This window comes from Panthera tigris, chromosome B1 (genome assembly GCF_018350195.1).
Source record: "Panthera tigris isolate Pti1 chromosome B1, P.tigris_Pti1_mat1.1, whole genome shotgun sequence".
Lineage (NCBI taxonomy): Eukaryota > Metazoa > Chordata > Mammalia > Carnivora > Felidae > Panthera > Panthera tigris.
In genome coordinates this window covers 78950776-78974484 of record NC_056663.1, presented here as the reverse complement: position 1 = coordinate 78974484, position 23709 = coordinate 78950776, and the positions used below count along the sequence as shown (strand labels likewise).

Genomic DNA, 23709 nt, shown 5'->3' with positions numbered 1-23709 from the left:
TTGAAGTTGGACACTTAATTGACTGAGCCACCCAAGCGCCCCAAGGATTGGTTTCTTCTGAGGGCCATGGTTTGTGGGTGACCATCTTCTCCCTGTGTGTCCCGACTTCTTTTTTTTTGTAAGTGTTGATTTATTTTGAGCGAGAGACAGAGAGCAAGCAAGCAAGGGAAAGGGGGAGAGAGAGGGAGAGAGAATCCCAAGCTGGCTCTGTGCTGTTAGTGCAAAGCCAGACATGGGGCTCCAACTCACAAACCACAAGATCATGACCTGAACTGAAATCAACACTTGGGCGCTTAACCGACTGAGCCACCCAGGTGCCTCCCCACCCCCCAACTTCTTATAAGAACATTAAACATACTGCTTTAGGACCTACCCTAATGACATAATTTCAACTTAATTACCTCCTTTAAAGACCTTATTTCCAAAGACGGTCAAATTCTGAGGGTAGTGAGGGTTAGGACTTCAACATAGGGATTTTGGGGGGATGCAAAATGTAGCATATACAAGACAAATGGGACATTTGAGAAGCTTAAAAAATTATTAAGGAGAAATAAATGAAAGGCAAAATAGAGAAAAGGAAAATGAAGACTTGCTTTTGCAAGGAGTGATAAGAGCTTTTATGTGTGCCATGCGTTACAATTGATAGTACATGTCTTGGTATCGTCTCAATGTTTTCCCCCCACCAAACACAAAGTGCAAGGTGCTGTCCTTGATCTCAGATACATCATCGAGACCCAGAGAGGTCCATGATCTCAGAGCTCAGGAGTGACTGACTGAGTCTTGACTGGAAGCCAGCCCTTCAGACCCTGTCTGGTCTTTTCATCACCCATGTTGAGTAGATGAAAAGAAAGTAAGCTCTCCTAGGCAAATTCCGTGGCTTTTTTGGTGTTGTTGTTGTGTTTGGGAAACTTTGGGGATTAGAGGCATCATCATCTTTTCAACTAGTTGTGTTCTTGTTAGTTTTAACATTGGTTGTGCAGAAAACAAACACCTGCAGCAAGCTGCAACTCTTTTGAGAAGTCATGATTTTTCAAAGTCGTTATTTTATTATGAAAGCTTTCAAGCATAAAAAGAGTAGAGAGAGTGGTGCAGTGAACTCCCATATTCTTATGGCTCAGGCTCAACACTTAAGATTTTGGTAAAATTGCTTCATCTATCCCTTCTTTGCTCTTAAAGCAAATCTCAGATAGGTTCCTTTCACTCTTTTCAGTATGTACCTTAAAAAAAATAGGGACATTTTCTGACATACTCTTAATGTCACTCAGAATTTCCCAATTGCCTCAAAAATGCCCTTTTACAGTTGGTTTATTCAAATCAATATACTGTGTATATTGCCATGTATTCAATATACTAAATTCTGTTTGACAATATATTTTCTTGCCTTTATTTCTCATCTGTTGTGCCCAGAGATACTTTGTTTCCCCAGCTCTGCAGAGAGAGAATGCTGTGATTTGGCTCATTCTGATGTATATACTTTGTAGTAATGTTCCTTGGGAGTTTCAGAGCTCCTTGCTGGACAGTGCATGTAACAGCTCTTAACCAAAAACAAAAACAGTTCAGCCTTAGTTTTGAATGGATTTCCATGGCCTTAAAGAATCATCTAAATAATGATTTTCTTTCTGTGTACTAAGCACCATGTTATTTTTTAAAAGGCTGAACTTTTCAAGAAAAACAACGTGAAAGTTAGAATGCATCTTTACAAAATGCATTGGTACACATGAGTACTACTTAAGGAACTTATTTCATTAACATTGACTCATTACATTTTGTGCACATGGAACACTGTTTTTATGAGATTATTTTCCAACCATAACTCATGAATACCAAGCTGCTAAAACAAGTTGGTAAACACTTGGTTTTGTCAAACGTTTATTTTTATAGTCAACAGGAATGCTGCTAATGTGAGTTAGCAAAGATTCTGAATACAATTGTTTGCTGACAGCTTTTAAAATATGACTTGTCTTATATTTTGCTAACACTTTGTCTCTTCCAATAGGTATAAATGACCAAGGATTGTACAGAGTTGTGGGGGTGAGTTCAAAGGTCCAGAGACTTCTGAGTATGTTGATGGGTATGCCTCTTTTCTAATCATTTTCCATGCATTGTTTGTTTATGTTCATTGACTTTACAACTTAATATTTCATAGTAACATACAGCACACTTGGGTGCCTCGATGAGTTTTCTCCTGAGCAGAGGTAGTTGATGCTGAGAAGTAGATTAGTGTTTGTCTCAGCACAGATTTCCACTCCCTCTTACCTTGTGTTCCATTTCTTAGTAAATGGGGGGAAAAAAAGAAAAGAAAAGAATGCAGCTCATGGGTGAATGTCGTCTTGTGCTTGCTTCTCACAGGAAAGTAGCAGCCAGGCCTCTGTGATTTGCATGGCTTCCAAATTGCCCATCCAGAGTCTTGACAGTACATTTGGTTGGACAAGACCACTGGGACTCACTCATTTTTATGTTGCTTCCAAAACTGTCACTTGACAGCAAGGATCCGATTCTTGGGGACTCATTGGTATTCACAGTGGCTTGTTCGTAGTTTGCACCAGGCTCTTCTCCAGAACCATGCATGCTCCATCTGTGCTGATAACACAGTGTTCTTTGGCATCACAGACTAGAGGAAGCCAGCAAGTGAATTCATTTCATTACCCCAGACATTGCGTGAATGACAAAGCGCTTTTACATGACACGCTGCTGTCGGTTTGGTGCCACCTGTAAGGTGTCCTGCCTCTCTCCCTGACCCAAAGCTGGCTGCCTCTTGAGGAGTGATGATAACTCATCAGGCTTGAGGGCCTGTATGTCAAACCAATCTGTCATTTTGACCTTGCTAAATGTTAATTAACTTGATATCTCACTTTAATTAATCAGTATTAACAATGCCCTCAGGTATGCTGTAGATGCATTTAAAACCTGTCTGCATCTTAAAGCATTGTGGGAAGGACTCGTTTTTAGGAAGCATAAACCAAGATGAATAAAATCAACTGACATGTTACAGATAGGATTGCTTGTTTGGCTGTATTTGAATTAAGGATTTAATAAGCAATAACCTTTTTTTAGCTATTAACTGCAGGAAGAATTGCCCATCATCAGTTGGAGAGCTGTCTTAGAATACATTCGCTTTCATGAGCTGTTTTCATTTTCTGCCTCTCTGGTTTAACTTGGGTGTGCAATTTTGGCAGTCAGATTTTCCTTTTTACCATTAGTGGTCTCCAAATTAAATAGACTCAGGTTGCCAGTGGTTCAGTAGCAGCTGGAAGAGTTTAATGGGGCTACAGCATCTGCTTTTAGTTAATTTTAAAATTAGAAACACTTCGCTCATTTCCAAGATGGTGTAATAATGATTAGAATTGGAAGGCTGTTGGTATCAGAAGGGGATATTTTGGCTGAAAGGCACACTTTGGCAGTAAATTGGTCCTAAGGATCCCAGCATTATTTTTATTGTCTTCTTGTTCGTGTTCAAGGGAAGTTCAAACAAGGGTGTCTCTGTGGTCACGGGGAAGTGTTAAGCTGTCTCAAAATTTGTTCTTAATCTCATAAAATCCCTCTTGATCTGCATCCCTGAACTAGGGTGGTAGTTTCCTCTGCTCATGGGAAATGTCTCAAGATAATCCTGTACTGGCAAGGTGTTTTAAAATATCTAAACCCTCAAAAATTCATGACCTGGAAAACTGTTTTCACTTTCCATGAGACTCCGAGCAGAGAAGTCTAGGATACAAGCGCGATACAACCTAATTTCAGCTGCTGACAAAGGAAATTTGTTTTCCCAAGAAGCATTTCTTCAGGAAGTTGAAGAATTGATGAGAGGGATGACACTGACTTGATTATTTCCTTGTAAAGGGGGGTTGGACACTACCACAATAATTATTTTACAATAATTCCTAGTATGAAATTGAAGATGGTCAATCACAAACTTTGGATTTTTTTATTAGGATTAATACTGCTTTCTTGTTACTTTGTTACCAACTCAAACTTTAGGTCTTTACAAAATAGATTTATTCACTGAATCTTAATTTAAAATTCCCTTAAGATACCTTTTCCCTTCTATCCCATTCACTAAGTGTTCAAATAAATAATTTATACCTCTTCCAAAAAAAGGATTTTAAGAGTTCTGTGCAGTTGTGTATACCCTATCCACTGGACATTCTTTCTTTCCATCTTATCTCACCTCCCTATGTTGTTCTAGGGTTCTATATCTTAAAGAGAAAAAAAACACCAGATGAGTCTGCCAGATTTTTAGCTTTGCTCTTTTAGACCAGTGTCCCCACTCTCCCCGCCCCAGGAGTTCTGATGATTTTGCCCATTTGGTATTAGGCAATTATTTATTCATTTTTTGAGAGAGAGTGCAGGCAGGGAAGGGGCAGAGAGAGAGGGGGACAGAGGATCTGAAGCGGGTTCTGTGCTGACAGCAACAAACCCGATGTGGAACTCAGGAACCGTGAGATCATGATCTGAGCCAAAGTTGGACACTTAATGAATTGAGCCACCCAGGTCCCCAGTATGAGGCAGTTATTTTTTTAAGTTGCTATTCCTCCAGTAATGTGTATTTCAAATTTGGATTTTTCAAAGTACAATTTGTTTGTATTGAATTTTTCTTTGTAGAGATGAGAAATAATCCATTTTTTTAATGTCTGAGAAAAAATTCCAAGGCATTTAGTATTTTTGACAAGAACTTCTGTTTACTTGGTTCTTTAGTTCTTGAGAACTAATTATTTACTTGGATGTGTTTCTATTACTGCCATTTTTATATAACGTGTGTATTGTTTGTTTGAAATGTTTTAAGTATTTACTCTTGTGTAGAAGTTTGTGATGATTTCTAAAGAAAGGATGAATGCTTAGTACCTTCCATGTTTTCTTCACTTGTTGGTGTGTTTTCACTCTTCATATTTAAGATTAAAATAAAGAAAAATCTTTCTTTCCATTCTTCTTCTCTCCCCATTTTCTTCTCCCCACACCCCTGTTACCTCCACCCCTTTCTTCTCTCCTCTGCCAAGAAGGAGTACGAATGGCAGTTGACCACAGAAAGTCCTCTAAATAGACATGTCATATCTACTCTTCCAGGTCAGGTCAGGTGATGGGAGTTGTTGTCTTAGTTGTCTTCTATCCTGGGAGCCAGAAGGTAGTGCTCAGCTCTCTTTCCCTGGACCACACTTCTTAAGTTAAAAAAAAAAAAAAAAAAAAAAAATATATATATATATATATATATGTATATATATATAAAATCACACATACATAATATATACATATATATGTATATGTATATATACACACATACATACAAAGTCCAACTGAGCAACTGTCTTCCTCCCCTTTTCAGGTGTTTTTCTTCCCCTTTTGCTCTAACAGAGGGCACACACACATAGACATGTAACTTTGTAAAAGTTTTATGTTTGTTTTTTACGTAGTAGCTTTAGAGCACTTGGGGAGGGAAGGGAGAAATACCGGATGAGGTGTGTTTGGGTGAGTCATGGATTTTTAGTAAATGGGGTGAGAATGTAGCAGGTTAATTACAATAGTTATTGGCAGGTTAGAACTCAGATGGGTTAGAGTTGTCAGTGTTCTCCCACTTCGCCACTGAAGAATGAAAACATCAGAGCAGGGAGGGGAAATTATAAGAAAATGTGGTGGCAGCTTAAGTGTGTTGGTGAATTTGGTGGTTATTTCTAAATTTAACTTGCAAAATAGGCAGGATTTTATTTTTAGGCACAGAACCATAGAAAACAAGAGATACAACTAACTTGGAAGTTTTACTTAAAAAAAAAAATTACCTTACTTGTTTGTAAGACAGCTTTTTCATATACATTGGGGAAAACAAAGTAAACTAATATAGGTGAAAATTATGATTTTGGATTTATAATGTATATTCTCAAAATTCATTCAATCAGTATGCTCCTTCAAGTACTTTAATTTAAAGTGGGGCCCAGGTCAATTTTTGGAATATTGCATTTAGGTGCTTTGCATTTAGGTGGGGCTGAAAATTTCCAGTTTCAAAAAAAAAAAATACTGGTTACGTAATTATGAAACATTCACCCAAATAAACAGTTAACTGTTTGTATCTGTGCTTGTTAGTTTTAACTAGTACATAAAGGTGTTGTCTCTTAGTCAATAAGGGAGCAAAATCCCTTCCTTATTTACAGTAGAATGTATATTCTGATTGAACACTCAAATGCATTTATAAGTTTGAATCCCAGATAAGTTATTAGCAAATTTACCTGGTCCCAGTGCATCCACTGATTCTAAAGAACTGCTAGGTATGATTGAGTTATTTGAAAACAGTAAAAATTTAATAGGGGATTAGTACCATAGACACTATGTAGTCATTAGCCTCTGATGTGACAGCTACTTTTTATTCCATGAATTCAAAGGGTGGCTTACTTTTCCATAGAAAGGCTATGATTCTCGAAATATAGAATGATAATTTGGTAGAAAGATGAAAATAAAAGATTTCCTTTAGAAGCCTCCTGGATTTTAAAATGCTGATTTGCCGGGAGCGAATTGATTGAAAATGTTATCTGACTTGTACGTTAAAATGAGATTTAAATAATTGATTTAATGAGAGAGAGAATATTCAGTTACTGAAGTAATGGGTTGGCAAAGCCTTTAGAACAGAATTATTTAGTCCCAGTTATAAAGGATTGCACCTTTAATCAGGGTGCTTAATTTGATTTCTTGAATGTATCTGTGGCTTGTCTGACAAGCTTGGTAACAAATGAGTTCTGAATTGTAGGAACTGATCAAAATGTAATCAGTGTCAATTGCCATTGTTGTAGTTTATTGCATGTTGCTGTCAGTTGCTGTAATCAAGAACTGTTGAAGTGCTTTAAAAAGTCTCCAGACTTTTGAGTAATTGACTTCATATGTATGATGTTATGGCTGTGAAATAACCATCACTTCCTGTTTTACTTTGTTTCTGGAAAGTTTGAGAATAGCATAGTTTGAGATAGGTGAGTTGTCACCTATCCTTCCTCATGCCCAAGCCTAAAGTTTTTTAAGTGACATGCCTGACTGAATGCAGTGGTCCTGTTCTGACAGGCTTTTCTTTTTAGTTCCTTTAAAGAGGAAATACTAACAAGATGTTTCCTCGCCTATATAGATAAATACAATGTAAGAGAGGGAAAAAAAGTCTGAAACAACTAGTTTTCTTGGCTCTTGGTTGAAACATCATTCTGGAGTGAGGGAGAAATCAAGTCTTTTCCTGGAATGTCTGATTTTTTCCTTTGGATGATGGGGTGTAGAAAACGAGGCAAGTTTCTACTGATTGTTTAATATCTGTCATCATAACCCATTTACTACACTTCCCTTTGAGTAGGAACCACCACTGAATGCTTATACTTTTAGTGACTCGGTTGTGGTAATTGCCTACTCATCTAAACAAGGTACACATTGCTTATTTGCTTTGCTACTCTTTGTAGTTCTGTGAGAGTGTTTACATGATTGCTGTTTTGGAGATGAAAACCTGGAGTTCAGACCGGTGTGGATGTGACTTGGTTTGAGTGGTGTGGCTGCTTAGGGTGGCCGTGAGGATTTAAGCCCAGGTTTGTGAGAACATGCTGCACTCACTCCTCTCTGGTGCCAAGCCGCAGTTGAGTACAGTAGCCCAGCCTTGTAAGGATCAAGATGCCACCATATACAGAGTGCTGGCCTTTCCCTTTCTGTTTCTCACCATCGTTTCCTTTTATTTCAACCAAGACTCCTTTCTTCCCTTTAATTTTTATTTATTTTTAATTTTTTAAAATATTTTAGTTTTGAGAGAGAGAGAGAGAGAGTGAGTGAGCAGGGGAGGAGCAGAGAGAGAGAGAGAGAGCGGGCTCTAGGCTCCCAGGTGTTAGCACAGAGCCTGACACGAGGTTCAAACTCACGAACCTCAAGATCATGACCTGAACAGAAGTTGGACGCTTAACCGATGAGCCACCCAGGCCCCCTCATTTCTTCTTTTGTAGAATTTACTATCTCCTTTCCCCTCCCTTGTTTGTTTGTTTGGTTAGCCATACATCTTTTTCTGTAGAGTTTATTAGCTATTTGAAAGGGCATCTGGAAGAAACACATCATTAACACCCTTTCGGGACAAAGAAAACTAGTTTTAGTTAGAATGAATGTCAGAAACGTTCCACAGAGGCTTCCAATAAATATTTCTTAGATGAATGTATAAATTACGATGTTAATGTCAAAGTTGAGTTTAAATTTATGTATTACCATATTGCTATTTTGGTTGATCATGCATTAATCTTCAGAAAGATAATCTGTTGAGTCCAGATCTTAGAAGCGTGGGACCAAACTTCCTGTCCTTTCTTCCCACTGACTTGTCATTTTGCCATCAACAGGGCTGCCTGTTTCCCTTGTCATAACACAGCGTGATAACAGTAATGCCACCTGAAACATGGTAAAATGTATAGATACTGTAGATGCCACATGCCCCAAGCCCTGACTATGGGGTAGTGTCTTTAATAATAGAATAACTACCACCGTGGCAGTCATCACAGCTGTGTATGCTTTGTAGTTGTGAATATTGAAATGTCTATGTGCCTAGGTCTTCCCTCCTCCCAGCCCCATCTTATCCTGTTACCTTGATCTTCACTATGGATTTTCCGAAGTTGCTTACAAATGTCTAATAATAGAACATGGCTTAGAAGAAATTTTGTACGTTTTATAAGGACTCCCAGAATTAATTATTTGTGGTTTGGCCATTTAAAAATGGAAGCTTTGTGAGCCAGTCAAGAAGACCTTTGGATGTCCAAGGTTTTAATTATTGTTTTCTTGCCTGCTTGCTCACCAGATGTAAAAACATGCAATGAGGTGGACCTGGAGAATTCTGTAGATTGGGAAGTGAAGACAATAACAAGTGCCCTGAAACAGTATTTGAGGTAAGCTCCTCTCAGTAACAGGAGGGAGGCGTGGGCTCTTGGGTATCTAACACGCGGTAGATGCCAACGCTGCCTGGAGATCTCGATCATTGAGTTCAACCTTACAGAGCAGGAGGACATTCATGATGGATCTGTGTTTCTGAAAGTGCCATCAGTAGTAGTTGAATGTCTGTTGTTAGGTAAATTGCAAAACAGAATCGGAAAAGACAAAAGTGTGTGAAGTAGATGTCTATTGTAGATGGGAGTTTTGGGCATTAAATGTTATGAAGCAATGAGGAAGAAGGCCATTTATCAATTTTTATCGAAGCTTTTATTTATGTTTTAGGCTACAATGAAGAATTTTTTTTGGTTTAAATTTAAACCATTGAATCTAGGGGCGCCTGGGTGGCTCAAATGGTCAAGCTTCTGACTTGAATTCGGCTCAGGTCACGATTTCACAGTTCCGTGAGGCTGGGTGCCAATTCTCTGCTCTTGCTTTCTCTGTCTCTCTCAAAAATAAATAACCTTAAAAAATGATAAACCGTTGCACCTAGAGGCTTATAATGATAACACATAAACACAAAGCTATTTTTAAAGAAGTTTATTTGAGGTTTTAGGATAAACTTAAGTTTTGCATTTATTACAGAAAATATTTAGGACCAGAGTTAGAATAGGGCTTAGCATCTCTATGGGTGATTACCCTTTTTATAAAGAAGAAAGGAACTTAATGATAGAAACCTTGAGGTTAGATGAAGAACAATACAAAGTGAGTGAAAGAACGAAAAAAAAATTATCGTAATTCTTTTTTTTTATTTTTTAAAGTTTATTTATTTATTTTGAGAGAGACAGAGCATGAGTGGGGGAGGGGCAGAGAGCGACTCCTAAGCAGGCTCCATGCTGCCGGCACAGAGTCCAACGTGGGGCTCAAACTCAGGAAACTGTGAGATCATGACCTGAGCCGAAACCAAGAGTCAGATGCTTAACTGACTAAGCCACCCAGGTGCCCTACGGATGTAATTATTTTATTTTATTTTATTTTATTTTATTTTATTTTATTTTATTTTATTTTATTTTATTTCATTTTATTTCATTTTATTTCATTTTATTTCATTTTCATTATTTTATTTATTTTTAGTGTTTATATTTGAGAGAGAGAGAGACAGTGTGTGAGCAGGGGAGGGAAAGAGGGAGATACAGAATCCGAAGCAGGCTCCAGGCTCTGAGCTGTCAGCACAGAGCCTGATGCGGGGCTCGAACTGAGGAGCTGTGAGATCATGACCTGAGCTGAAGTCGGTTGCCCAACCGACTGAGCCACCCAGGTGCCCCGACCCACGACTGTAATTCTTATGCTGCAGTTCTGTTGGGGATTTTAATAGCAAATGGCTTTGCTCCCCTAGTATCGTTTCTTTTTAACCAACACATAGGATCGTGTTTCAGGTAGATAGTATTTGGGTTTGAATGAGCACATAGAATGAAATGTTACTATATAATTTATATGTCGTGTAGTTCATCTATTTGAAAAATTCCAAGTCTGTGCAACCACAGACAGTTAAGTATACTGAATCCTCATGGCTCCATTATCCTGCTTCTGAAGTTACCAACACTCTACCCTTCTTGTTTCTTCAGTCTCCCTACCTGCTACTTTTTTTGGATACTATTTGAAAGATTTTCTAAACCACCCTATTGCTTCCCCCCTAAATATTGAAGTATATACTTAGAAAAAGATAAGGACTTAAAAAAAGAGTGTAGAAAGGCAAAAAAAGTTACCATACCCAATAAAATTAATACCATCTAATACTCAGTCCATGTTTGAATTTTCACTGATTTTTTTTCTGAAAGGTCTTTTTATATTTACTTAAATTCCGACAGGGTTTGAGTAATGTCAACACATTTCATTTGATTGATGTGTTTTAAGTCACTTTTAATCCGCATAGTCTCCTTCCTCTGCACAGCTTTCTTCCTCAGCGTTTTCTTGTTTGTTTGCTTATGAACCTGGGTCACTTTTAAATAGAATTTTCTACATCTTAGGGCAGGTTGTGTCATGGTGTCGTTTAACATGTTTCTCTAGCCATCATATTTCCTGTAAACTAACAGTTAAATCTATAGGCTTTATTAGATCCAGGTTAGGTTTTTATAAAAAAAAATGATTTATTGCAAGAATACAGTATAGTGGTGGCATATTTTTCCTGTATTATATCAGGAGGCCTGTGTTATCTGGTTGTCCCACTTTTTAATGCAATTAAAATTTATCAGTGGGTTCAGATGTGTATTACCTATTTTTGAGTGTTTTATTTCGACAAGATATTTTTAACCACTGTTTAATTTTTTTCCCTTAAAGTATTAAGTACATAATTGCACTTAATATCCCTAATTGATAAAGGGATAAAATTAAGGCTAAACCTATGTGCTTATGGCTGTCTTCCTGTCTGCCACCGATGGTGACTAACTGGCTTGGATGAGAATTATGGACAAAATTAATCTCCTTAGCTCCCACCTTGGGATTAGAATGTAAGCTTCCTGAGGATAGGCACCGTATGTGTCTTGTTCATTGCAGTGTCCCCAGCATCTAGAGCTGTACCTGTCACTCAGAGGCAGTGCTTCCTGACTGGGGAAATTTTGCATCCCCCAGGAGATACTTGGCAATGTCTGGAAATATTCTTGGTAGTCATGATTGCTGGAAAGGGGGTGCTACTGGCATGTAATGGATGGAGGCCAGTGATGGGCTGCTAAACATCCTACAGTGCAGGAGACAACCCACCCTTGCTCCCGTATGTACAAAACAGCAATAGTGCTGAGATTGAGAAAGCATGTAATAGAGGGAGAGGGATATAAAAATACAATGAGTTGCATATGTTAACTTGATGTGCAAAGGATGCTGCCGCTCCAGGAGGGAGCTTTAAACCCATTTTACTGTTTGGTAAAATCATGGCTACTAGAGTTAAAGGGATTAACCAAGGTGACTCAGTTATTGGTGTGGAAACTAAGGGCAAAAATCCAGTTCTTTTGTAATAAATTGCATGTTTTTTTCTCTCTGTTCCACACCAGTTCTTTTTTTTTCCTTGTGGGATAAGTAGTTTAATAAACTTAGAGGATCTTTTTATTGAGTACCGTAAGTAAAATTTCTTTTTGGTTCTTGATACTTACTGAAGCTAGTCCCTTATCGCTCTTGGTCTTGTGTTGCTTTTTCTGCCTTTTTCTCTCTTTGCGTTGCTTTATCCTTTTGAATTCTGCTTTTAAGCAAACATTGCCTAGAGAACAACATTATGAGATGCTATTATTATATAACTTCACTCCTAACAATATACACAGTCTGCCTGAATGTGATAAAGTGATTATCATAAAATGGCAGATGCCTTGGGAGATTTTGAAACTTAGGTTGCTGTTCTTTCCCCTGTGTTATTTTTAGCAACTAAAAATGCAGTAATTAGGATTTAAGTAATACTTTTTCTCTGGTGGTGCACCAAATGGGAGAAAACAGAGTTTGTATTTTGGCTATCTGCTTATGGCCTGAGCATGTGCATTTCTTTCAGTACAAGAGGTAATAACAGCGTGATGGTCAAGAGCATGGTTGGAGCCAGCCTGCGTGGGTTGGAATCCCAGCTTTGTCACTGAAGGCGCCATAGCACAAGTCGAATATAGCTTTTCTCACCACAAAAGCTATTGCTCTTGAATTCTTCTCTATGCAAATAACCCAGCCATCATATTGGATGGGAGGCTGGAGGTGGAAGAAGGGAAATAGCCAAACCCCTCAAACACTAGGAGAGAGATAAAGATGTGCAGCACATACGTGTATGGCTTCTCCCTTTTGCTTGTATTGACTTGAGGCAAAAATTCTTTACTTGAGTGTTTTAGAGGGCTGAATACCAGCTCTCTGAATGAGTTCCTATCTTTTCAGACCACAATTTAGATTTTCAGCAACGTGTTCATTACAATGGGTTCCCATTGTGAGGGGACAGATGAACTATTTTGTGAGGTTTTTAGTAAACTGATTTTACCCAGAGGGAACTTTTAAAGCCTGGAAACTAGAATGGAAGTTTTGGGGAAGAAAATGCCTGCTTAGATAAATATTATGATTTATGTTCTTAGATCCCAAGGGGTGGCAAAGAGAGGTAGCTCAAAACATGTTGGATGGCAAGTTGAGAGATACAGTGACTCAGTATAATACATTTTGTGTGGGGAACGTGTCATTTTTATTACTGCTTCCCGAACTTCAACAATATTTAATACTTACTATTTATGCTGTATTGACTAGCAGACATATGGCAATGGTAGAAGTAGCTCGTCGAAGATACCTAGGTACAAGTTCATTTTTATTGGAAAAGCAATGCTGTCCGTGCTTTTCCAAATGTTCTCTCCCCCCTCCCCCATTTTCTTCCCAGTACCATTTAGCTTTCCTTCTGTGCCAAGCCGTCATTTTCCTTCCTTGCCATTTTTTACTTGTCCATATTTTGAAACAAAAAAACCTAAAGGTTTACTTCTTTTTATTGAGGCTGTGGTATAATTGCTTTTATTTTTCTTCTTTAAATGAGAGCGTAGGAGATGAAGGGGAGGGAGAGGGGAAATAAGAAACAGCTTTTCCTCACTAGGGCTTTAAGTTTTAGTTAATGTGCCTACAGTTGTTACGTGTGTGTGTGCATATGTTTCCTAAGTGGTGTGTAGGGAATATAACCTGTAAATATGTTTTTGCATCTGTTTTATTTGCTTTATAAACCACTTTATTCAAGTGAAGTTGACATATAATAAACAGAACATTTTTATAGTGTACCTTTTGATAAGTTTGACATGTGTTTCTGCCTGTAAAGCAGTCGAGATAATCAGGATACTGATCCTAACCACTAGCCCCCAAAGTTTCCTCATGCACCTTCGGAATCTATCTCTCCCACCTTTCCCTTTCACTCCCTCATTCCTAGGTTACCACTGCCCTGCTTTCTTTCACTGTGCATTATTAATTTGCATTTTTTATAATTTCATATAAATGGAATAAAAATACATCTTTAAAAAAAATCTAGGTTCTTTTATTCAGCACAATTAGAGATGCATTTGTGTTGTGGCAAGTCCAGTAGTTCATTCCTTCTTGTTGCTAGTGTTCCATTGTATGGATACACCACAGATTTTTATGGTTCATTCTCTTGCTGATGAATATTTGGGTTGTTTGTAGCTTCTGGCTATTACAAATAAAGCTACCAAAAACCTTTCTGTATAAATCTTTGAGCAGACTTATATTTCTCTTGGTTCAAGCCTAGGAGTGGAATGTCTATCTAGATTGTATGTTGGATATATGTTTAACAGTTTGGGAAACTGACGAACTGTGTTTTTCCAGAGTGGTTGTATAAGAGTTCCATTTCCTTTACACCCTTGCTAACTCTTGATATGGTCAGTCTTCTTCATTTTAGCCATTGTAATAGCTGTATAGTGGTAGCTCATGTACTTTTTTTTAATGTTTGTTTATTTTCAGAGAGAGAGGGAACATGAGTGGGGGAGGGGAAGAGAGAGAATTCCAAGCAGTCTCCGCACTATCAGTGCTGAGCCTGATGCAGAGCCTATGTCAGGAACCATGAGATCGTGACCTCAGCTGAAATCAAGAGTCAGATGCTTAACTGACTGAGCCACCCAGGCACCCCTCTCATGTACTTTTGTTTTTCATTTCCATTATGACTGATAATGTCAAGCTTTTCTACGTGTGTATTTGCATTCTCTGTATCTTCTTGGGTGAAGTGTCTGTGTCTTTCATGCAATAAAAAAAAATGGAGTTATTTGTTCATTTGCTCTGTTTTGATAATTTTTTAATGTATTTTGGATACAAGTCCTTTCTCAGATACGTGTTTTGCAAATGTTTCTTCAGTCAGTGGCTTGTCTTTTCATTCTCTTAATAGTGTGTTCCAAAGGGCAGTCAATTTTAATGTGGTGCAGTTTATCAGTTTTTCTTTGTATGAACTGTACTTTTGGTGATGTGTCAAGAAAGCTTTGCCTAATCCAAAGTCACCAAGGTTTTCTTTTCTATTTTCTTCTAGAAGTTTCATAGTTTTAGGTTTTACACTTAGATTTGTGATTTTTTGAGTTAATTTTTATGTAAGATACGATATATGGATCCAAATTCACTTTTGAATATGAATGCCCAGTTATTCTAATACCATTTGTGGGAAAAGCGCTCTTTTTTCCCCTGAATTATCTATTTAGATGATCATACAGTTTTTCTTATTTTAGTTTGCTAGTGTGGCAAATTGCATTGATTTTTGTTTTAATATTAAGGCAGTATTGCATTTTGTGCCGTAAACCCAGCTTGGTCATGATGTATTATCCTTTTATGTATCTTGTTGAATTTGAACTTTGCTGATTCTATTTAGAATAGTTGCATCTATATTCATAAGTATTAAGGTCTGTTGCTTTCTTGTAATGTCTCTAATTTTGGTACTAGGGTGGGGACATGAAAGAATGAGTAAGAAAGTATGCCTTCTTACATTTTCTGGAATTTGCATAGAATTTGCATAGGATTGGTATTATTACTTCTTTGGTAGAATTCACCAGTGAAGTCATCTGGGCCTGAGGTTTTCTTATTGGCAAGATTTTTAACTACAAATTCAGTTTCTTCAGTAGATGTGTTACCTGTTTCTTCTGGAGTGAGCTTTGGTAGTTTGTGTCTCTCAAGATATTTATTCTTTCATCTAAATTACTGGATTTGTGGGCATAAAATTGTTCATGCTATTCCCTTATTTTCTTTTAAATACCTTTAGAGCCTACAGTGGTTTTACAATTATCTCTACCATTCTGTCATTCCTGGCATTAGTAATTTGTGCTTTCTCCTTTATTTCCTAATTACTCTGCCTAGATTTATTATTTTCATTGATTACCTCAAAGAACTGCTTTTGGATTCATGTATGTTTTCTATTTTTCTTGTTATCTTTTTGTTGATTTCTGCTCTGATCTTTATATTTTTTCTGTTCTTTTGCTTATTTGGGGTTTAATTTACTCTTTTGTTTTTTTTTTTTGTTTGTTTGTTTTCTAGCTCTCTAAGATGGAAAGTGAAGTCATTGGTTTAAGATCTTTCTGTTTATATAGGTGTTGAATGATATAAATTTACCCCTAAATACTGCTTTACTAATAACGTCCCTTAAATTCTGATATGTTATATTTTCATTTTGCTCAAAATACTTTCTAGTTTCCCTCTCTTTTGGGTTTTCCAGATATCTTTCTGTTACTGGTTTTTAGTTCATTTTTTATTGTAATCAGAGAAATAGCTGGTGTAAATTGAACCTTTTAAATTTACTAAGAAAGATTTGTTTGATGGCCTAAAATATGGTTTATCTTGATAAATGTTCTATGTGTGCTGGGAAAGAATGTGTTTACTGCTGCTTTTGGATGGACTAGCATTTAGGTGAAGGACATATCAATTGGATAAAATTGGTTGATAGGATACAGAAGATGTGAATAAAGCTAACTGATTTTTTTTGGTCTACTTGTCTTATCACTTATTTAAAAAAAAATTTTTTTTTTTAACGTTTATTTATTTTTGAGACAGAGAGAGACAGAGCATGAACGGGGGAGGGTCAGAGAGAGGGAGACACAGAATCTGAAACAGGCTCCAGGCTCTGAGCTGTCAGCACAGAGCTATGCGGGGCTCGAACTCATGGACCGTGAGATCATGACCTGAGCCGAAGTCGGCCACTTAACCGACTGAGCCACCCAGGTGCCCCGTCTTATCACTTATTAAAACAGAGAGGTATTTAAATCTCTTGCCATAGTTGTGGATTTGTCTGTTTCTCCTAATAGTTCAGTTTTTGCTTCATGTATTTGGAAGCTCCTGTTATTAGATTTGTTAACATTTAGGATTGTTGTCTTGTTAATTGTCCTTTTTATAACTATGAAAGGAACTCCTTTATCCCTAGATTTTTCTTATCTTTTGTCAATGTCTTAAATTTGTGTGTGTGTGCATGTGTCTTTGATTTTTTTTTTTTTCTTGAGCATTTGAAGAGGAATTTCCGGGTTACACGATTTAAACCTTTTAAAGATTTTTAATATCTTGCCAGATTGCCCTCCAGAAAGACTGTGCAGATTGATACTTGTCTTAGTGTTCTTGAAGTGTTTTTATAGAGTACAGAGATCTGGTCTTCTAAAATTTAAGATAATGTATAAAAGTTGAGTGAACTGTAGCATTCTGTTGACCACAGGATAAAATATACTACCATTTGTGTAATCTGCTTGGTAGAAAATTAAAATTATATGTGTAATTTTCAAGTTGTCATGTATTTTACATCATATCTTTTATTGTTTCATATGCATAAGCCAAAAGTGGATATCCTGTTTCTATACTAGAGATATGTAAGAGGAGAGGTTATGATATTTGTTTAAACTTTTTAACATATTTTGTAACGTCTTCAGTTAATATTCTAGAGATGATTTTCAGAATTTTATGCTTACATTTGGTTGCATTGAATGTTTGTCTCTAAATAAGCTAATATGTGGAAGGAAGTTTTATGTAAAAAATCAGATATTTACAAAGGTACTTTCCAAGATTAAATATGAAATATTATGTGCTTAGATCTGATAGGGATTTGTGGCTGCTTAAGCTTTGGTAGTACCTGATGCAAATAGTGCTTTATAAGGTAATCCATTGGATTTATGTATCTTTTTGATATGTAAAAATGTTTCCTAGGGAAGTTTTACACAGTAAATGATAAATGCATATCATACTTATAACCTTTTATAAAAAATGAACACAAAGAGTATAGTGACCTGTTTGGTAATTCTGAGCTGTCCTTTTCATACAGGAGTCTTCCAGAGCCTCTTATGACCTATGAGTTACACGGAGATTTCATTGTTCCAGCCAGTAAGTATGATGTAGAGGTGCAGAGACAGTTGGATGGTTGACAGTGTGTTTAAACTAAAATTTCCATGTGAAAAATCTAACTTCGTGTTCTTGTAATCTGTGTTAAAAATAGAAATCACTTCAGAAGATGCTTGGTTTGTTCTTTTAGAGGGTGAAAAAGAGGGACAAGTAATATATTCATTCATTCATTCACATTTATTTATTGCCTACTGTGTGCTAGTCACTGGTAGATACTGGGTACATGGAACCGTGAAAGGATTTCTGCCCTCAGGAGTCAATTCTTTAGCAAGTATTTGGGCACACGCACCTCTCACTGTCCCATAAAACATATAGTAATGGCATGAACAAAGCGTTATGGGAACACACAAGTATTTAACTTGCAGAAGGTTGGGGAAGATTAGCAGATTTGGAGAGATTAGCAGGTTGGAAATGGCTTCATATAGAAAGATATTTAGATGGAAATTACAGGCAGAAGGAGTATTATGAGATAATGCCAGAAGCCCACACAGTATCTGATAGAGAGTGAATTATATGTGATAAAATGTTAAATAAAAAAGGCCTATAGTCGGTAGAATTTTAATTTGTGATTAAATTTTTCGTGAGTCATAATCATTTGAAGCTGTCTTGTTTTCTCTCTATTATTCATACACTTCAGTTTTTGTGTTTGACACGTGGTGTTTAATCATCAAAGTCTTCTGAAATACATTGGTGCTAGGTATTTAATAGTTAAGGAGATGAAGGTTGAGACACGTTAAGTAACTTGCCAGATTATAGGGATCTTTATTTAAAATTCAAAACCCAAGCTCCACTGGCTAAAACCTGCAGTATTGGTTTTCACAGGTGCACTGACAGTAGCTATAATCGTATTTTCATTTCCTCCCCCGCCCCCCACCCCTACCCCTTGGATGTATTCCATAGTTTAATCTGTTGAAAAATTCAGAGTAATCCCTTTGGGTCCTATGTTACTGCTGCCCGAACATTGCTTTAAATGTTATCTTCTTGTGAGGTCTTTGGTCCAGCCAGTGTAAAGGTTCCTAGTGTGTTACAGAAGGAAGCAATGTGTAGGCCCAGCTAGACTGTACATATAAAATAGGCCTTCGGAAAAGGCAAAAATGTGGTTCTACTCACTTTTGTTTTTATGTGGAAGAGGATTTTTTTTTTTTTTTTTAAGAGGATTTGTATGATCAAGGAAGTGGGGGAAAATTTTCTTGGCAAAAACTCAAGCAAAGACTTAGTTGTTTTGATTTCTTCCCTGTGGCATTTTTGGCAAACTGGGGAAAGAGAAATTAAACTCTAGTTGAAGGACAATTGTTTCATGTTGTTCGCCTTAGAGACTGGAAAAAGCAGAAGAGTGCCAGTTTTAATCTAGACTCCTTTGAGAATTGGAGAAAGATAAAGTGATTATGGAAAAAGGTTTTAAATTACCACAAGTTAGTGTCATTATGATTATCACGCCTTATAATTGAAGCCAGTGTGTTTGAAATTCTAATGTCAATGTTGTTTGCCAGATGAAGTCTTCCTAAGAGGTGGGGACTTAGGAGTGGTAATGAAGTCTATGGTGGTAGGAAATGAGTTTAAAGAGTTTGTCGAGACTGTGCTTGAACAATGTGGTAGAAGAGATTGCATAAATATAAACTGTATCGTCCCCTACTAGACCTGTACCTTGTGTTTTGCCTCCTGACTTTCTGGGGATGCTGTAAGAGAGTCTTGACAATGATTTGAATAACAGGCCTGTTTCAAAGAAATACTGTAGCTGCTGTAATTATTGGCATGTATTTTCACCCAAGTGGAATTGCAGGTGGAACGGGACCTGTAGTTACCTTATTTAATGAGAAGAAGTACATGTGTCAATGGGTGTATCCAACATTCCCAGTGTAGACTTTAATTTGTTATTTGAATCTCTGTGAGTGCCCCTCTCTCTACTCACAGTGCCTCGTTTAGGAAGGAGTGTGCGAGCAAATTCTCTAATCTTCCTCACATCTACTTTGAAGTATTGCATGAAACCGTTACAGAAGTCAGGTGGCCAAAATTAGTCTCCTCTTCTGAATATTGTTGGAAAATGGGGATTGCGGTCAAGTTATCATTTTCTATTGACAACGGCAGAGATTACCTTGATGTGCGAAAGTGTCTGTTAGCAGAGCTGACTGCTAAAATTACCAAGCATTGCCAGTCTTTGTTACCGCCTCTCACACCAGCACAGAAACTAATTTTTGATTCCTTCCAGTCATGTGCGGTGGTTTCCATCTGTTCTGTGCTATTGAGATGGTCTCTTCTGCCCTCCCTGCTGAGAATTCTGAAGGTTTCTCCTCGGTCCCTTTATTTTTCCCTCTCAGTTTTGTTTTTTTTTTTTTTTTTTTCTTTTTTTCTGTAGACTTCTGTTCAGAACCCATGGGTTAATTTCTGGAGTGCATGATACGAATAGGAATTTCATTTGATTTTTGTCACCACAAAAGACAAACAGTTTTTGTTCTTCATTCTTAAAAAAATACTGTTCAGTGTTGGATGCCTTAGGAAATTAATTTTTCTTGTTCTTTTTTCTTTTTTTCTTTTTTAGAGAAAATTGAGAGTTAACTAAACCCTCTCAGCTGAGAGAATTAACTGAAATTGCTGAAAGGAACTAGAGTTTATCGGTCTAGGGAAACCACTCCTTTGTTTCGCTTTTACTTGTGCATGCAATACTTCACTTCTGACTTTCTGGTCACCAACTGTGTGGGATATTTTCCCCATGCCAACCACTTCTGTGATATCAGCTGAGCATCCTACAATTCAGTTTGGATTCTGTCTACTTGGAGGTAGTGTCAGATCCCCCAGGGTCAGGGCTCAAGACTGCCCCACTTCAGACACCAGTCACAACTCCTGGGTTATCCACGGGACTTCTGACTGACTAGAAATCAGAGTTTCACAACCTCCACCTTTGGTATGATAATTTCTTAGAATGGCTCACGGAACTCAGGGAAACACAAACTTATATTTTCCAGCTTATTATATAATGAAAGATATGTTAGAGGATATGATGAAAAGCCAGGTGAAGAGATAACATAGGATGAGATCCAGAAGTGTCCTGAGTGCAGAAACTTCTGTCCCTGAGAAGTTGGGGTGCTCCACCCTCTGGGCATGTACATGTGTTCACCCATTCTGAAGCTCTCCAGACTCTACTGTTTTTATGGAGGCATCATCATGTAGGCATGATGGATTGTGAACTCCACTTCCAGCCTCTTGTCCCTCTCTGGAGAATGGGAGGTGGGGCTGAACATTCTGAGCTTCATGTTATAGCTTGGTCTTTCTGATTACCAGCCCCCTTCTAGGAGCCCACCAAAAGTCACCTCATTAGAACAAAAGATGATCATAGCACCCAGGAAATTCCAAGGGACATAGGAGCTCAGTGTCAGATATTCCTATCACTTAAGAAATTACGGGGGTTGTAGGAGTTTTGTGTCAGGAACTAGCATCAAAGACTAAATATTAGAACGGAAGATTCTCTGAGCACTCATATTCACAAGGCTTTCAGAAGCTCTATGTCAAGAATCAGAAACAGAGACTAATATATATACTTCTTATTACTTCACAACATCTATCTTGGGAGAAAATGTAATAAGCTTTTAGTATAGAAATTCGTAAGATGAAAACACAGTTTACTTGGTCTGTGCAGGAATGCAAAAGATGTGCCCACCTGGGGAAGGCTGGGGTGTCTACCGGAAGGTGTTAACTCTATGGCATTTCTTACCTCTGAGAAGGTTGCAGTCCATGGTCTATGTGTTAGCCTTCCAGGCTCAGAGTCCTCGCTATATCATATTGATAAAAATTGGACCCATTCTGGATTGGACTCATGTTAAGCTTAGTTTGAGAATGACAGCTGTAGCTTGGATGCCTAATATGGCATCACACAAAAATATTTACCCCCGAACAAGAACACTTGTCTTGCTATGTTCTATATATTTTCTTTCTGTAGTCAGATTACTTGGGAAGCACAATCATAATCACAAAGTTCTTAAGTCATTTATGATGAAAAATATAACTATTACGGGATCCAGGACACTGGTATTTGCCTAACTGGAATGTTCTATTCTTGTTGATAAACTTGCATAGGAAGCAGGAAAATCATGTGGTCTTGGTTGGGAAAGACTTGAAACCTGGACATTAAAGGAACTGAATGCCTAATGACATTCAGCTATTTTAGCCTGATATATTCATTTCTCAGTGGATAGGGTCTCCCACAGAAGAACTGGAATACTTGATGTCTGTTGAGTGAGGCACCTGGGGAAGTGTTTGCATATTTACTGCTAATGTTTTCCTAAAATTACAGTACTGTTGACTTATGACATTTAAATATTGAAATAATTTAACATTTATCTGCCTGGGTAGCTTTGATAAGCTCCAGTAAGCTGTGATCCTGTCTTTTTCAGTCTCTTTTGTTGGCACAGCATCCTAAGCACATAGACCTTAAGTGTTGTGGATGCTGATTTCTAGCCCCACAATTGTAAAAAATGCTTTTGCTATCACAGTAAACTAATTTCCTGGCATATGTTAGGAATTTGGTATTATGATTAATTCAGTATTCTAGATTTTTAAAATGGTATGCTTTTCATTATATAGTTTATATAAGTTAAAACATAATGAAATGCATAGAGCATAAACAACTGAAGATAATTTATCTAATTATATAATTTATCATTTAGAAAGCTTTTCTTGAGTACCTTAGTTATTATTAGGTTGTAGCCACTTGGAAGTGAAATGCCTATTTAGTAGAGATTTCTGATTAATGTCAAAATGAAGCAATGTTTTGAGAAAAAAGAAATTTTCTTTAAAAGCCTTACTTCCAAATATTCTTCTTTTTGAAAGAGGAAAAAAAAGCATACTTGAAAAAAGTGTGTGTGATTTCAAATGAGATGGATGTGGGAGGGGCACTCAAAGAAGGAAGTGGAAGGCTCTAACTCTAATTTCAAAACCAATTCTACTATTTTTAGAAATGAAGAACCTTTTCCTGAGAGGGTGGGAAATGATTTCTGTAGCTTGTGTTTCTGAATAAGTAGTAAATCCCCAAATATTAACATTAGATTTTCTTTGGGAAAAAAAGATTATTAATGACACGATAGACAACATGAGTTAGAAGTAGCTTTTTTAGTGCAAAGTTTTAGAAAATTTTCAGTTTTGAATGTGTAAAATTTTTACTGTTGGCGGTTATCCTTTCATTCCTTTGGAATATTTTTACTATTTTTCAGAGTCCCAACTTTAATTTTTTCCCCCTACATTCATTCATTCATCCATTCATTCATCCATTCATTCATTCATTTATAGCTTATTTATTTTGAGAGAGAGGCAGAGAAAGAGGGAGAGAGAGAATCCCAAGTAGGCTCTGTGCTGTCAGCGCAGAACCCAGTGTGCGCTTGAACCCATGAACCATGAGATCATGACCTGACTGGCAATCAAGAGTCTGATGCTTAACCAACTGAGCTACCCAGGTGCCCCAGGAAAATGTTATTTTTTAAAAATTCATTTCATCTTTCTCCAGCTTTGATTTGATAAGGCATTACCTTGGTTTTAAGTCTAGATAAGAAACTTGATTGTAATTAATCACCTAATTTGTGGCGTTTTTTTTGAAGTATAGTTAGCACACAATGTGATGTTAGTTTCAATTATATAACATAGGAATTCAGCAAGTCTCTTCATTATGCTATATTCATCACAAATGGAGCTACCATCTGTCATCATGCAATGTTATTACAATACCATTGACTGTTTCTCCTATGCTGTGCCTTTCATCCCTGTGACCTATTCATTCCATAACCGGAAGCCTGTACTTCCCACTTCCCTTCACCCGTTTTGCGCATCTCCCACCCCACCCCCTCACCCTCTGGAAACCACCTGTTTGTTCTCTTTGCTTATGAGTCTGTTTCTGCATCTTTTGTTTGTTCATTTGTTTTTGTTTTTTAGATTATACAGTTAAGTGAAATCATATGGTATTTGTTTTACTCTGATTTGTTTGTTCATCCCTCTAGGTCCATCCATGTTGTTGCACATGACGTGAGCTCATCCTTTTTCAAGACTGAGTGA

At 37.3% G+C, this 23709-nt stretch overlaps 1 protein-coding gene across 4 annotated transcripts in view; it reads left to right on the top strand.

Moving 5' to 3' along the window:
• ARHGAP10 (Rho GTPase activating protein 10) overlaps positions 1–23709 on the top strand; it is a 322459-nt gene that overhangs the window by 189430 nt on the left and 109320 nt on the right. For all 4 annotated transcript variants that reach the window (XM_042983812.1, XM_042983811.1, XM_007091814.3 and 1 more), the window contains 3 exons: positions 1997–2071; positions 8768–8855; positions 17600–17658. In XM_042983812.1, the coding sequence (XP_042839746.1) occupies positions 1997–2071; positions 8768–8855; positions 17600–17658 (222 nt within the window). The remainder of the gene's footprint in view (positions 1–1996; positions 2072–8767; positions 8856–17599; positions 17659–23709) is intronic.